The sequence below is a fragment of the Melanaphis sacchari genome, unplaced genomic scaffold (genome assembly GCF_002803265.2).
Source record: "Melanaphis sacchari strain LSU unplaced genomic scaffold, SCAv2.0 Contig55_pilon_pilon, whole genome shotgun sequence".
Lineage (NCBI taxonomy): Eukaryota > Metazoa > Arthropoda > Insecta > Hemiptera > Aphididae > Melanaphis > Melanaphis sacchari.
Window position 1 is genome coordinate 878,517 of NW_020271389.1, and position 17,432 is coordinate 895,948.

At 32.7% G+C, this 17,432-nt stretch overlaps 1 protein-coding gene across 1 annotated transcript; it reads right to left on the bottom strand.

The window, feature by feature from the left end:
• Window positions 1–15,276: 15,276 nt before the first annotated feature.
• Window positions 15,277–17,042, bottom strand: LOC112599823 (fork head domain transcription factor slp1-like). The gene is given in 2 exon segments (XM_025346886.1): window positions 15,277–15,863; window positions 15,865–17,042. Coding segments are annotated over 2 exon segments (1,215 nt in total). The 5' UTR covers window positions 16,789–17,042; the 3' UTR covers window positions 15,277–15,572.
• Between the last annotated feature and the right edge of the window lie 390 nt (window positions 17,043–17,432).

The following is a 17,432-nucleotide window of genomic DNA, read 5'->3' on the forward strand; positions in this document are numbered from 1 at the left end:
AACACCACACGTATGTATATCTGAGAACAATATAAAACAATAATATGTGCGCACGCTGCAGCGAATTCGGTGCTGCAGGTCGTGACAGGTGTCGAATGAGACGGCCACCAAAACAATGGAGATTCGGTAATAAAATATTATTATTATTGCCTGTGATGCTCACTTCTTTATCATAACATATGTACATGCAGTGTAGAAAATATGAGTGCGCGTCATCGAAAGGAGTGAAGGTATTCGTACGAATAACCTATGTATAAACGGCCGCCTACCATACGCCGACGACACGAAAATAATGGCGACTGTATGTTGCTGTGGTACCGACGACTGCGAAATTCGTTTGTACCTTGTATGACATTTGTTTTTTATTTCACAAGTTATTGTGAGTAATATGACTTGAAATACTTCTTTTTTTCTGTTTGCAATATTATTCCCTTGTCACTACCCTTTCAGCTAACTTAATTTGTTGTTTCCGAAACTATATACATTTATAGTTTATTAAGACAAGTATGGGTATAAGAATAACAACGTTAATATCATAATTTATACTTAACCGCCATACGCGTTGCACATATCATTAATAATTGAAATATTGTTTGCGTATTATTGTATAAAAAAATTAATTTTAATAATAACGTATATGAATATGTCGTAGTAAAATATATTAGAAATTGGCCAAACCACCACGCAGAGGAAAAATGATTCATCAATTTTGTACACAAGTAAGTTTCAAATAGGTACTATGAATAGGTACCTAAACCTGTATTGTGTATATTAAAACATTTTTGATTTTTCTATAAAACTAAAAAAAAAATAATCCAATAAGGTGCAGTACACGCACTACATTAGAATCACTTTTTAATACAAATCTTTTAAATTTTACAATACCTACCTAAAATTAATCAAATTAATTAATCACTTTAATTTAATCTTTAAACGACAAATTATGCAACTATAGTTAAAACAATTACGTTTATTTAATATAATAGTAAAAAAGTCTGTGAGTAATTTAAAACTAATATTCATTTTTTTTTTTTTAATAAAACTTTTTTTGTTAGGTAATCTGTTACAATTATTGAACAATAAGCTTAATTGATATAATATTGTGTTCATCACGGGAAATACAAAGTGAAGAGACCTCCCAGTAGAGGTACTTCGTCAATTATTGCTAACTTATAATATGTGCTTATATTTACATTTTTTTTCTATTTATATATATTATATATAATAACTAGTTTATTATGTAGGTATTTGATATTCATATCAACAGGTCACGACACTATTGCCAAAAAGGCAAATTAAAAAAAATCTTTTTTAAAGATTATACCAGGTATGGTTATTGGCAATATTAAATTTATCTCAAAATAATCCACAATAATTCTCAAGATAAATTATATTAATTAGGTAAATTCTAGTTTAATTATATGTATCTATAAATTGTCCAGCACAGTACTTTTTGTCATATCATTGGTCAACGTATGTCGTAAAACATTTTATGGTATTTACATGTGTGCAACGTGCAAAACGTGTTCACAGCAACATATTCGATTCTTATCTGTACAAGGAATATTATTTATTTATAATAATATGTGTTGCAGTTAAATCGTTTTACTCCAATAATAATGTTTACCGTGTTATTACGTATATAAACGGCAACTGATCAATGACGTTAAAATCAAAATACTATAAATCACCCGTATTCTTCGACCCGTTTGGAAATGGAAAAAAAAAAAATTTCGTTGGAAATTAAATCGAATTTGCTTATTGTTGTGTACGTACATTAAAGCATATATATATATATATTAACTTATTATATTTTATGTGGAAGACTGCGGGCCTTTAACAACAACTGCAGCAGAACAACGTCGCGTATATTATGTATACTGCAGTGCACTCACTTCGCGGCGGGTGTCTCGCAGCAGTGTGTACCGTACATGAAAAAGTCGTTGCGAGTATATATATACACGCATATTTTACATTATTATTTGTACGCGATAAGGGTTGTGGAATTTCGAGAAAAAAAAAAAATATCGAAAACGCATAATAAATGTTATGAAGTTAGCGTCATCGGTAGTCCGATTTAACTACAACCGCGTGCTGGCGACGACCCGTGAAGCACACAAACGCAATAATAGTAATAATAATAATAATGACATGTATACGTACAAGAACGCTGTGCATAAAACGGGTCAAAGGAGTTAGAGGAGAGAATAAAAGACAAGTATTGTACGTGTGCATCAATACTATATATACGTATATATAACTGTTTCCATTCCGGAGCGACTCGACGGAATAAATGTATATATATATATATATATATATTTATATATGCGAGTATAAGACATATGTACGACAGAATCGGGACGAAGAAAAAAAAACCTGAATAAGTATATATAAATGTGTGTGTATAAAAACGACAGGAAACTTAACGACCGGGCCTCGGACGGACACCATCGGGGGCAGTAGTGTTTTTATAACACTGACCGTGTAATTCGACGAATGTGCACCCGCTCGCGCGCGCCCGGGAGAGTGTCTGGGTCGCATATTACTATTATATTATTATTATAAACACGCATATTGTATACAATACGGTGCGCGCGTATAATAATATAATCCTTTCTTTTCGTCTTCTCGTACATTATATTATATTATATTCTCGTTATATCGACGCGCTGCGTGATAGCTTCTGATTTATTTTATACGCGCGCGTATATATACGTTATTAGTTATCTATATATACAGTAATATAGGTACCTATACAGTATACATATATACATATATAGACCACCACCGCCGCTGCTGAGTGGAACCCTTGCAGGCAGTCGACTGATTTACGGGAGACGTTAACGACCGTGGCTAGTGCAGAAGGGTAATTCGGGTTTTTAGAACCGCGGAAAAAAAAGAAAGAAAGAAGGTTTTACACTCGTATTATATATTCTTATACAAACGCTCGCAATATAGGTATACTGCACCCCGCACTGTTATATTACTATATTGATAAGTATTTACGCGCGGGGTTGACCACCGTCGGAGACCTTAAAATATACACGACTCGTTTTTACACCCTCGGACACTCTCGATTTCTGACGAAACCCTCCGTGCGCGTGCAACAACCCTTCCGCAGGCCGCTCGGCATAAATCACCGCGTCGAGCCACTCCTGTGCTACCAGCTATGCGCGCACAATAGAATGTGCGTCGCGAGTGCGTACATACGTTTTTGTTTTCTTTATCCTCCTCGCCCTCTCCTACATATATATATATATATATATATATATATATGTGTGTGTGTATATGTATGTATATGCGTGTACGACCCGAACAAATTGAATTGGAACTGGTCACATGTAGGTCGGCTACTAGGTTGCACGTATTATCGTATTATAACATATATGCGTTATTATTAGGCCCGCGGACACCCATCCGGAGAGGACACCGCTGCTCCCGGTTTCACGGTCCGTTACCGGGGCACCGGGGGTTGCCGCGCCGATACCGCGCGCGCGAGTCACCATTAAATATACTTTTCCTTTCTCGGGATTTTTTTTTTTTATGATTTTTTTTTTTCAATCGCGCTCGTGCGTCTCTCTTCACGAGTTCACGGAATGTGCGAACACGCATTAAATATTATATGTGTACGGGAGATGCAAACCCTGTATTATAATTGTATACACAAAACGACATGTGTTTTATATTATACAGTATATTAGCTCATAAATGGACAGCACGAATGCGCATGATATGACGTGTGTTTGGTGCGTATGCGATAATAACGTGCTGCAACGTTGTCGTCCGCGGTGTGTGTAATGGCAACGAAATCTAAGTATCGCGTGATCCGATCTATAAAATATACGAAATCGGTGGCGGCTAACCGTGGTTGGTGTATATGGGTAGCTAAACTGTAGTAGAATTCGAGATCCGAAATTCAAATCAACGGGCGATAGGTATGGGACGGTCGTTGCAGCTTGTAACCTATATAACGTATAGTTTTTATGTATATGTAAGTAAGTGCTGAAAATAGTTATTTTTATACTTATCGACAATGCGTATTTTTGGGATAGGTACCTACAAATTAATAGAATTTACAAAACCATGAATTAATAATCATAATAAATGCCCCATGGGCTGTATAAATGTGAAGATATCGAATACAATACCAATTTAAAAGAACGGATATCATGTCCTTGGATTCATTCGGTTCGACATCGCAGTGTGCACATAGATAAGGGTTGTGAAAGTAATGATATTATTTCATTTAAGACGCAATTACTATGTGAACTAATACTCATAGAAATTAGATATGTTATGTAAGAATTAGACTAAAATAACTAATTTTACGGAATACCTACACACGCATAATAATTTTAAAACCAAATATAATAGGTATATATATATGTATGTATCCGCATAAGCGGAGTTTGGTAAACTTATTTGGAAGGGTTTAAGCCTTATCTAGATTTATCATTTATAAGCTTTATTATTTACACCAATAAAATATACTTTAGATTAAAAAGAAATTAAATTAAATGGGGAAGGGGGCTAGTTTAATACTTGGGAGGGCTTAGCATTCCCGAAGCCCACCAATGAATTTATACATACAACATATAATAAAGAAATAGTATATTGTTGCGATTAACTCTATCCTTTTATCGATTTTTGCTATAACACGAATTAAATTATACCACGAGGGGTGAGAGTACATGCGCTTATAGCTTCCCCGCCAAAAAAAAAAAAAAGGTAGGTAATAGATAATTGTTTACAATAAAATGAAAATATATTTTTTTAGTGATTAGAAAGACTTTTTTTAATTATTTTTTTTTTTTTTGTTCATTTAATATTAATGCTCCTGTCGAAAAAATTTCTAGTAAAGACGTTGATGTATACGTAAGTGTAGGTACTATGTAACTTTTAGATTAAATGTTATTTTTGTGACATAACTTTCGATTTCTTAATATATAAAATATATACTACATATATTTATATTTGTCGATTTATTAGAAAAAAGATATAAATTGCTTCAAATTTAGAAAAAATCTATGGTAATACACAATATTTATTAAAAGAGACATCATAAATTCAAACAAATGAATAAGGGCAAGTGGACTACCATATCTTTTAAAAATTAAACAGGGGTATAGCTCTCTTGATATCCTGTAATTAATTTATACAATATTATCGAAAGCCTATTTTAGATTGGTGTAGTTTTTATTCTGAAAAGTATAATATTTATAACCATCGCGTGATGACTGTAGAAAAATTGAATACTTTTTATTTATTAACTTGTTTTGAAAATGTTGATATATCTTAACGAAAAAGGTACGTGACAATAATTTAAGAACACAGACGAGCTATTACGATTTGAAAATTATAGTAATTAATATTAGTCTATTATAAATACCTTATAATTTATAAAGATTATTTTAATATATTGAATGTAATAAGTATTAGATTAAAAGTTACATATATTTTATATAATCAAATCCCTTAAAAAATACGGTTCTTTAGAATTTAAATCGATAAACGAAAAATGTCAATGAAAATATTATACATTTGTTCTACGCGTAAATATACGAAGTAGTAGGCAGAATTTTTTTATAGGGGCGCATCTTATCAATATATTAAAAAATTTAATAAATCTAATCTGTAGCCAAATCGACTCAAATTTAAGGCCCCCTTCCACATTCCAGAAAAATATCGCAAGTTACGCTCGTGAAACACAATACCTACTAATTACAATATATTGACGCTGAGTATAATAATTTTTTACGAGACACGTAAAATATGCTGACGGGTGAATATAGTGAAAACGTAGTTTCGCATGTGTGAAATTGATATGTATGTAGGTAAACGCGCGTGACGAAAACATCACTCGATTCCGAGTGTGTACATATACCACTAACAGTATACTGCACAGGTATATACCATATTAGACCGGTAGATGATCGATTGATCGACGATGTTAATATTGTACGTGATTATTACCCATATCGTTACGAAAGTCGTTTTTCAGTACCAATAGCTCAGCGTACAATGTGCATTTGTGTATTACACTGCAGTATACGACGCAATGTCATAAATAATAATACATACCTAATATTATATATTTTGTTATCCAATATCTATAGAATTTGCCTTTTTGACTTCGCCATCGGCCACACCACTGCAGCAATCACCGCGACACGGCGCGACCGCGTTGTATATATTTTAACGTTAATTGTGTTTTACCCCAATAATTCCCATGAGAAAACCACCCTTAAACGACCGAGTACGCCCTATACATTTAATATAATACGCATAATAGTGTAATATATAACACTGCATTTTCCGTCGTTGGTGTTCTGACAAAATTAGTGAAAACGTTTTCGCCGCGCACACGTGTACCTTATATATATATATATTATACTTGCACGAGTGTAGGGGAGAGACGATTTACAAATCGTTTTGCGGCACTCGTGTACACTGTACATATTATGTATCATAACGACTGAGAGGAAATCGCTCTACATATATTTGCATTACGCCATTTTGATGTATAGCGTACTTTATATGTTTCCCTGCCTGTTGATTTGAAGTTTAAAAAAATCGAATATTTTTAAAATAAAACATTTCAACCGTATGATGTGCATTTTTAAGTAGAATATTACACTACACCTATTGCTTAAATTTTAAAGACACGCTGTAATATTTGTACCTATCTGCAGTATGTTGAATCGTAAAAATTGATGAAATAAAAATTAGCATAACATGTAGTTACTGTGAATAAATACATAATATATATAATATATATATATATATAGGTACCTATATTTTTTGGCCATTACAAATAAATAGCTATATTTCGGTAAAAAATCGTTCATTAATCAATGAAATTAATTATAATATTTTTCCATCAAATATATACGTACTATAAGTGATACATTATGCTAATTGAATATATTATAACATTTAAGCTATTTTTTTTTTCAAAATACTTATTTACAATGAAACCTAGTGGTAACAAATGTTTTCACAATACTGCCTTTTACGTAGCTAATATATTATTTCTAAATAGTACCTATTACATGGATTGATGATTAACTTGAATAGTGTTATAAAAGTAGATGTATTAAATATGATAGTTAAATAAATGTAATATAATAAGTCTGCAGTCATACCTACATGGCTATACGTCCAACCTTATTTAATATTTAATATTAAAAATAATAATAACACTAGACGTAGTATCTACATGGAAAGGTAACAGTTTTTTTATTTAGCTTCCTGCAACCGTCACTTTAAATATTGTAGGTTGTTTTCATTTAAACATTGTAAACCTTGAAAACTCGATGACATTATTATAAATTATATTATTATATAATAGATATCCGGAGTATAAATTATAAGTTGTTTTTTGTATTATATCATCACTACTGAAAAAAACATAACAATTCCAAACCATAGAAAAAAAAACCTTTATTCTGTGAATTTGATGAAACTGTTTTTTTTTTTTACCGCCTTAATAGTATGTGTGTGTTTTATGGTTAGGTAGAGATGTCTTATTGGTGTTGTACACAGGTAAAGATGTATAAACAGAACTCTCAAGTCAAAATACCGCGTAGGTGTATTTAAGAGTAAACGTTAGGAGTAAAAATATTATTCAATAATATCTCGGTGCAGTTGTTATTAAATAAATTTATTTTTTTTTAAGATAAATTAATAATTATTTCATTTAGATATAGGTGAGCCTATATTCTTGGTCCTGTGTTTTATAGAAACGTTTACTATTATTTTAACGTTTAAATATGTAAGTATATAATTTTAAATTATAGTTGTTACAAATGCCTAATGTTTTCGTCGATTTTAGTCTTAATATTATTTATTTCTTCAACTATCCGAACACATTATTATTATTGCTTATGCTATAATATTTCTATTTACTATAATGCGCCACTGTTGAGCGTAAGAGTGTTCTATAATAAACTTATGGTACACAGGCCAAGTATCATAAATAAACGTCGTTTAAAATAACATTATATTAGTATATAATATATACCTACATATATGAATTCGACTCTTTTACAGTCCGATTAAGTTTTTGTCGTGGATTTTTATTTTAAATTCTAGATCATAAACACAATCCTTACATATAAACATAAAAAACAGTCCTTTTTAATGTTCCCGTTTTGTGACGACACTAGTAAACATTTTTCCAATTTTTTTTCGCAGAGTTGTTCTAAATATCTTCTTGAGTGTCACCACGTCACCCGATTTTTCATTTTCTTTCCCTGAGAGGAGGAAGAGGCAGGGATTGTATTTTGATTGTTCCCATTTTGGTGACGACACTATAGGTATATAACATTTTTCCAATTTTTTTCTCTGAGTCATACCAAATACTCATACAAGTGATCATTATATATTTTTTTTATTTATAATTCGGCTACTATTACTATTAAGCACTTGATAAAATTAAATACAATTTTAAGAAAGCACAAACTACACACGGGCGAAGCCAGGTAATTCAACATGTAATATATAGTTCATATTACATATAGCTGTAGCAAGAACACATATTTTTCCAACTGTGAAAAAAGTTTTTGTTAATAATATATATATTTTTTTTTTTTGTCCATTATTAGGTAGGTGTATACCAGTTAAATATTAAAGAATTAATTTTTTGTTTATTAAATCTTTGCTTTGCACGATGTTCGTGTGTCACATTAAAACAAAAATTTAATTTGAAAATATTAAAAAAAATCATGGATATTTTGATTAATCTAATAATTCTTATGTCTGCAGGGTGTCAATCAATTGTCCTATATGAGTACTAACTTAATAGAAATAGCTTGTAATTTAGGTAGGTAGTATAAAGTGTATAGTATAATACCTACGCGCGCGTGAAGGTAGTTGTGAAGGTATATAATAGACTTGTAGTTAATAGGTGAATGTAGTTTAGTTGTAAATTTCAATGTATGTTGGACGTACGAGTAAAACATATACTGTAAAATACGTGCGTTTATTGTAGTACATATTTGTACAGTGGCATTATTAGTACAATATTATGTGTATGTATAGGGTACTTACAGAAAAACGGAATGTCATGCGTCGGATGCAATATATTATTATTATTTCATTTTTTATTGAATTTGTATAAATCTGTTCATGCAACGGTAACTGTTTGTCGTGTAATAACAATAATAATATTATTATAATTTATAATAAATAAACCGACTTGAATAATACTGCTACTATTGTGTGTTTGCGTAGGTACCACATATACCTGTACAATAATAATATAATATTGTGTATATAAATAAACGTAGTACAACTGTTTACAAATCGTTTATACCACACATTACCACATATAGTAACCGTTACTCTTATGTATTATTATTATTATTATTATTATATTATGTCTTAATAATAGTTACTTATTATTATATTATGTCTAAATAATGGTTACTTATTATTATTGTATAGATATAGTATAAACGCGGCCTATTTCTTTGGCTTCGAGAACGTCCCGAGAAGTCCGACGAACCCGAAACGTTTTGTTACTGGTATTATTTTTATGATTATTATTATGTTATTACTTCGTATCTACCATTAACGCATAGGTACATTAAAGCTTAATAATAAATTAAATAAAAAAAAAACAATAGTTTAGGTTTTTTTGTGAATGGCGTATTTTTCTAATACCTAATATTATTATGTGTGTGTAGAGCAGCTAGGGAAAATGTAAATTTTGAGATACCCTATGGATCTTTTCTTTTTTTAAATATCGTGTAAAATAATATGTGACCTTCGTAATCGGTTTGTTTTGTGTTCGTTATAAATTCATGTAGGTACACCACACGGCATACAATTTACGTAAATACTCGTGCATACGTATTTAGACACCTCCTTACAAAAACAGCAGTGAATAATACAATTCCATCGTGGTTCCTATATAATTCTATATAAACATAATTATTATAAGCTAGTAGAAAAAATTATAGAATAAAATCACGATTCCACTCATGAAAATTATAATTATTTTGTTACGAATAGATACATATGTTTAATGTGGACAAGTTTTATACTTACGGTGTGAGAAATTATTTACTAAAAGTATTAGGTTTAATGATCGATTTATAATTTTTATAAACATATAAAAAGAAGAAAAATTCCATAATATTTTGCCACGCAAAATAATAATAGTATTTCATATAATATTATAATACATAGGTACGTACGTAATATATTATTACATTTTCGTATTCATAATTATTATACAAATTACACATACTATATAATATACATATAGTAGGTAGGTACCTACCTATTAATTGCTGTAATAATTAAGACGCATAAATATTATTTTTTGTCATTCGCCTATAAACATATTAAAGGTAAATTTTTTATTTCTTGTTGAACATTCAAAAAAAAAAAAAAAACATTAAGTCATCGCGTTTTATTAAATTACGCTTTAATATATTCAATTACGTTAAATACCTATCAAATACAATATTTATTTATTTTTTTATTTTAATATAATTTATTAATTTAACAGTTTAATAAGGATATGGCGTTATTAGTTTATTATGCAAACGCGTTTTCTTATAAGTTTTTAAGTTTTTTCTTTAATAATATTTGTTTAAAAACAGAATTTTTTTTTATTACTTATCGAGATGTTAAATTTTATTAAATAAATTATAGTACATATTCATGTAACTGATGATATTTTAGCGATTTTATTCGATTCAGCTTATAGTTGTGAAAAAAATCTTACCGGTCAGACAGAAAAAAATTATTTAAAAAATATAAAACATACACACAATTTTATAAATAATATATAATTGTATTAATTCAATTCAATTTATTTTTACGTGGCATATGGTACGTATGTATTTTTTTAACGTTTTACAGTCTAAAACCGTCAATAAAAATCTATCATGAATAATTAATATTATGTTCATCTACATGTTCCGTACAATTTAATTCAAATTAGAATGATACGGTTTTCATTTATATACCTACCTACATAACAACATATTTTATTTTTTTTAATAATATTTTTGATATTTAGAGCGATATTTTCTATCCTGTTGACCGCCTTTACGCATTCAATTTATTTTATAACATATACATAATATAATATAGCTACTGTAACGGAGGTATATTTAATATGTATATATACATATTATACGTGGAATCCGTTTGAGGTGCAGCGCTGTACATGTATTATATATTATATTATGTATAACATAATATTATGCTATATACTGCAGCAGGGCGTCCGTTGTTGTGTATCGCACGAAGATTAAAAACACACTTTGTATATAACTGTGTAACTTCAATGTCAAATTGTCAAACGTGTGTATACGTGCGATGCGCCCCCTGCCGTATGGGTATAGATGATGCGCATTATTATGCCCAACAGAAAAATTCGAGAAAAAAATAAGTCCGTTGCTGTGTATAATATGTATACACGGTAAATATATTATATATTATGTATATTTCTCACTATCTACATTCATATCCATCACTCGGTACCTATCAATATTCAGGAATTTGCAGGTTGCAGATTTCTAAGACTGCCAATAAATCCTTAAGAGCTCTATGCGCTACCTGCAGATAAAAGAAGCATGAAACTGTTATGCAACAGTCAACAGAATGCGCTGATCTAAATGCGCGACGCTCGCGTGTAGCATTTCGAGTGTTTTTCAATATATTTTTTAACAAAAATAGTTTTGTGCAAATTAAAAGCAAACGGTCTGGGCATTGTTTTAAAATCATCAGCATTTTACAATTTATATTGCGGAGAACGATACCTGTGCTTAAGTGTTTTTAAAAATTTGATAGCTTTATACATCATTATATTTTAATAATTGATTGAACAATACAAAAAACAATTGAAAATTTAAAGTTTACTGAAAAAATAATTATTTGATCTAAAAAAAAAAAAATGGCACGTTTGAGCATAGATCATTTATTTTCCTATAATTTTCTAAGGAAAATATCATAAAAAAATATTGTGCAATGAATTATGATGAAGTACCAGTTTTTCACTCTTCAAATTACGGGCGAATTTAGGGTCTTCTAAAAACGCGGATAGTATACCTAATATGAAACATTATGAAGCTCTGCGTATTTTTATATGAATTTGAATAATATTTCCGTTGAAATTTTTGGATACGTATTAATGTAAGTTAATATCTATATAACATTATGTATATATAGATATAAATACTTTTAATTTTGTTGTAACTATATTATATTATAACCGCACAGGCACAGGTTTATACTACTAGAATATTAATAATAAATACAATATACTTATATAATTATAGTATCATTCGGTTTTTATATTATTAAGTCATCCAATGAAATTATTTTCAGGGTTAATTTTTTAACCGCAGTTTATTACTATCTATTATTAAAATATCTGCAATGTTATATTTAAAATGGCTCTGCATATTCTGTAACCGCGTTGATCATATTATAAGTATAGTACAACCTAAACCTAACCCGAGTGATACGCCACAAATATGTACTAAAAAAAAGTGAAATCGAAGTTTTTCTCTTTTGTATAAATAGGTACATATATACATTGAAGAAGATAATCGATGAGTATATACCTTTAATTAGATCCTTTTTAGAACACCCACAGCGTGCGCACATCAATATTTCACTGTACGTGAAATCCGATTGTTATATTATAATATAATATAAGCATTATAGATGCCTCTATTTAAGTATGGTACCTACATAAATGATTTATAGGTAGGTGATATAAAAATAAGCACGTAAAAAAAATAACGTATTGTGGTTTTTCTCTTTTAAATGTATATATAATAAATGACGCTACCGTACGAAATCCGTTTGTAACATAATAATAACAAGAGTAAACGAGGACTTAAATTGATACATATGTATATAAACACACGCACATATATTATACAGAGAGTGATTCTTTTATCGAACAACACTCATTATTGGATAAGCTATTTATGTTTGAGAAAACGTTTTTCTTACAAAATTTTTTATTTTTTTGGATGACAACTTATATTGAAACTTTGAAACTATTTCACATTCTAAACAGAATATTTTTCGAAGTATTTTCGATACATGAAAATCGAAATTTGGACTAGTAGTTTATGAGTTATAAGTATAATTATTAAAAATTTAGATGATCGGAGTAATAGATAAACATTTTACGGGTATCTCCGTACTCCACTCCGATCACCTAAAATTTAAATTATAATAATTTATAAACTGTACCTACTTGTCCGAATTTCGATTTTGATGTATCGGAACATACTTTAAAAAATATTCTGCTTTAGAATATCAAATTAAAAACATAATATATGTTACCATTCAAAAAAGTAAAATCTTAAAAATATGTTTTTATTTTAAAATTTTATCTTATTTTGACTGGAAATTATGTAAAAAATATATTTTCAAAAATATTAATAAATTTTGAAATAATATACGTGTTCAACTATAAAAAGAATCACTCTGTATATTTGTATAAGTCGGTACCAATATTATTATTCTCCAAGTTTTCGATGTCAAATATTCATGGTGTGCCCCCCGCAGTACATTAAAAAGAAAACGTTTTGCAATAATATTTTATAAACATAATGCTGACCAATAGGTATAAATGTATAACACCCGGTAGTAGTCGTATATTAATAGGATTATCCCTATTATAATCAATCAAATGTATTCATTAGGTTTACGTTATGTTTATTATCTATGGGTACCGGAAGTTACAAAAATAACCATACCTGCAGCGTGGTTGCAAACTAAAGTACTTAAACGTGAAAATGTAATGTAACACATTCTATTGAAAACATCCATTAATTATTTTACAGAATAGTGATTTTTTTCACTTTTAATAATATTTATATCATATAATATCTACTGCGGCGATAAATATAAAAATATAATATAAACGACTATAATAATATAGTATACTTACCTGGACTCATGTCGGTTAAACATTTTCAATAAGATTTTTTTTTTTTATATAACCTCTCGTTAAACATTTAAATTTGTTTCTTCTGCAACACTCATTCAATGTACACTAATAGTCTGGACTCACTCGTATTTATTATATATATATATATAGGTACAATCCCGCCGTATTTATAATCCGTTTGAAGGATTGTAATACGCGCGCGCGCCCATTCATTGCCAGTTAGTGTTAGTTTATCTGCGTCGAAATTTGATCTTTTTGTGTGCTTGTTGAGTGTACACACACACACACACCAATATCACGTACAATACTGTAGAGATATACGACATACATATTTTTACGATTTATTATCCGCAAACGACGAGTCAAACAAAATACTCTGACGTGAATCTTCGTTTGTTTGTTTTTATTTTTTGTAAATTTAGGATACGCATATAATTTTATTTATATGTAGGTATACAACAACTCATATCTAAATGTATAAATAAATATAAACCATTTTTTTGTTATAATAAAATATCGTTTATTATATTAATAATAATATGTATAGGCATATAGGTATACCTATTATAACGATAACAATTAAATAAAAATAATATACAATAATAATATCGAGTAGGCACATAATAATATTCATAAATTATTATATTACAATACATAATAACCGAGTACAACATACAAAATATATAGAAATACAATTATTATTATTTTTTTTTTTTTTGTATATTTTATTATTTTTAACGATGCCACGTCGAATATCGAATTCGCGAACGCATAACATAATAATTATATCAATAACAATCGAAATGCACCTATTTCCTAAAACATAATTAATAGGTAGGTAGGTACTGCATTATATACTTATTCTAAAATATAGTATAATATACTTATTACACTGTAGTTGGCCGCTGTATAGTACATTTATATAGTTATTTTAAGGCACTTGTGACATGCTTGTTATTTTATAAATACAAATACGTAATAATATAACTATATACACATAATATAGGAAACATATTTTATAAGCATCACGCAAACTCTATCTTTGTATTATAACATAAATATAACATAAAATATACCTAAATGTACTCGCATATACGTATAAAGGCCGATCTCGTGTGACTAGAACATAGACACATAACATATATAAATATATTTGTATCGTGTAAAGCGCAGAGTTAAAAATTCAAGACATGAATTCATAACAATTATTATAATATCCTCTCGTTTACGCCTGTGGTGTATTATAATTTATAATATTGATACGAGTTTTGGGGAATAAATAGAAATTAATTTTAACACTTATACACGATACATACTATATTAATTGCATATATTATACGTGTATACGTCGTAATTATAATGTTATGTACACAATATGATAATAGCATTTAATAGTTTTATTTTTTTTTTCGAAAGAGATCAACTATATAAAACGAAATGAAATAGTGCACTTATAGCACTGCAGGAATCGAATCGCCGGAGCAGCGCAAAGATCGCATTCACAATAATATATAATAATAATAATAATAATAATATTATAATATTTACACGTGTGTAAAACACATACTTAGGGTAACTTTGAAAAAAAAAAATGCATTTTACTCTCTTACATCGCGTCGTCTATACAATATATTTTATACTACTGCTGCTGCAGATGATGGTGGTGCCGGCCCATGGTGGCTTGGAGCAGGGCTGCACCGGCGGCCGCGGGGTGCATGACGGCCGTGGGCCTCTTAAGCGGCACCTGCAGGGTGGGCCTGAGCAGCTGGCTGATGGAGTAACCGGTGGAGGCGGCGGGCGGCGACGGCGACGGCCGCTGCTGGTACGCGCCGGCCGCGGTGGACGTCGCGACGGACGGCGGCCAGAAGTACTGGTGTAGGTAGTCGAAACCGGCCGCGGCGGCCGCGGCTGACGGGTAATCGGCACGCCAGGCCGGACGCCGGCCGCGGGTGCGGCGCGCCCGCCGCTGGTGGGTGAACGGCGGGCGGCGGCGGCCCGCGGCTGCGGCGTGGTTGATGGTGATGGTGCGGCGACGGCGGCATGACCACGCCGTGCGGCGGCATGGGCGGCCTGTACGCGATCCGGTGCCGGGACGATTGGGTGGACCGGCGGCGGAGCTTGCCGGTGGTGCCGCCGATGTACACGTCGCTGCTATTGGGGTCGATCATCCAGTAGTTGCCCTTGCCCGGGTCGTCGAAGCTCCGCGGGATCTTGACGAAACACTTATTCAGCGACAGGTTGTGCCGGATGCTGTTCTGCCACGCGGGCGTGTTCATCCGGTAGAACGGGAACTTGTTCATGATGTACTCGTAAATGCCGCTGAGCGTCAGCCGCTTTTGCGGGCTTTCCGATATGGCCATCATGATCAGAGCGTTGTAACTGTAGTTGGGCTTTTTGTTCTTGTCGTCGACCGGCGGCGTCCCGGCGGCCGCGGCGGCGTCGTCCTTGCCTTTACCGCCGCCGTCTCGCTGCGGCGACTTGTCGCCCTTGGGCAGATCGCCGTCGCCGTCGTCGTCGTCGTCTTCGTCTTCTTCGTCCGGTTTGATGTCGACCGCGGCCGGCGACGACGGCGGATGCGGTCGTCTGTTGTGGTGGTTGTGGTGGTGGTGGTGATGGCGGTGCAGGTCGCCGGGAGTCGTCGGCGGCGGCGAAGGCGTGCCGCCCGGGCGCGTGCTGTAGTCGACCGGGGCGCACAGACAGTCGTCGCCGCTGCAGTCGCTGGCCTCGCTGCCGGTGGTGAACGACCGGCTGGTCGACGGTCCGGGACTCTTGCAGTCGCGTTCGTCGTCCACGTCCAGGCGGCCCAATATGTGGTTGATGGTGAAACTGGGTCCGTTCAGCGATTTGGTCACCATTTTTTGGCGGACGGTACCTACTGAAAACTGCGCGACGAAATCACAAACGACTGGGAAAACGTGTGAAACGATAATGACGATCGGCGGATAGTGTCATGTGCGCGCACGCGATCAGAGCGGCGGCGTCGAGAGCAAACGATACGGACCAAACGGACGTTATGGTTTGGAATTGAAAAACGAAATCGTACGATGCGGTGCGAGGAGCGCGCGTGCGAACGAAACGTGCAGTGTCAGAAGACTGATCGTCGTCGCCGTCGTCGCGTACGATGTGGTCACCGCAGCCTTGCCGGAGCGCGGTCCTGACGGCGGCGACGCCCGCCCGACGACGACCAATGGCAGCGAGGCCACGCCCAGCGTCGGTGCGCCGCGCGGCGCTGCCGTCGTCCGGACACCATTTGTCGCAGCTGCGCCCCCTTTTTTTCAGCGGTTTGTATTGTATTATATCGCGTATTATAATATATTATTATTGTTGTTGGTATTGTATTATTATCCCTTCTCCTATATTTTTTTTTTTTTTTTATGTTTTTTGTTTTATTTTTTTCATCGCCCGCCCGCTCGCCATCCCACCCCGTGTTTACGGCCGCTCGCACACATATACGCCAAATATTAATATATTGACGAATGTTGTTATGCCAATATTGACA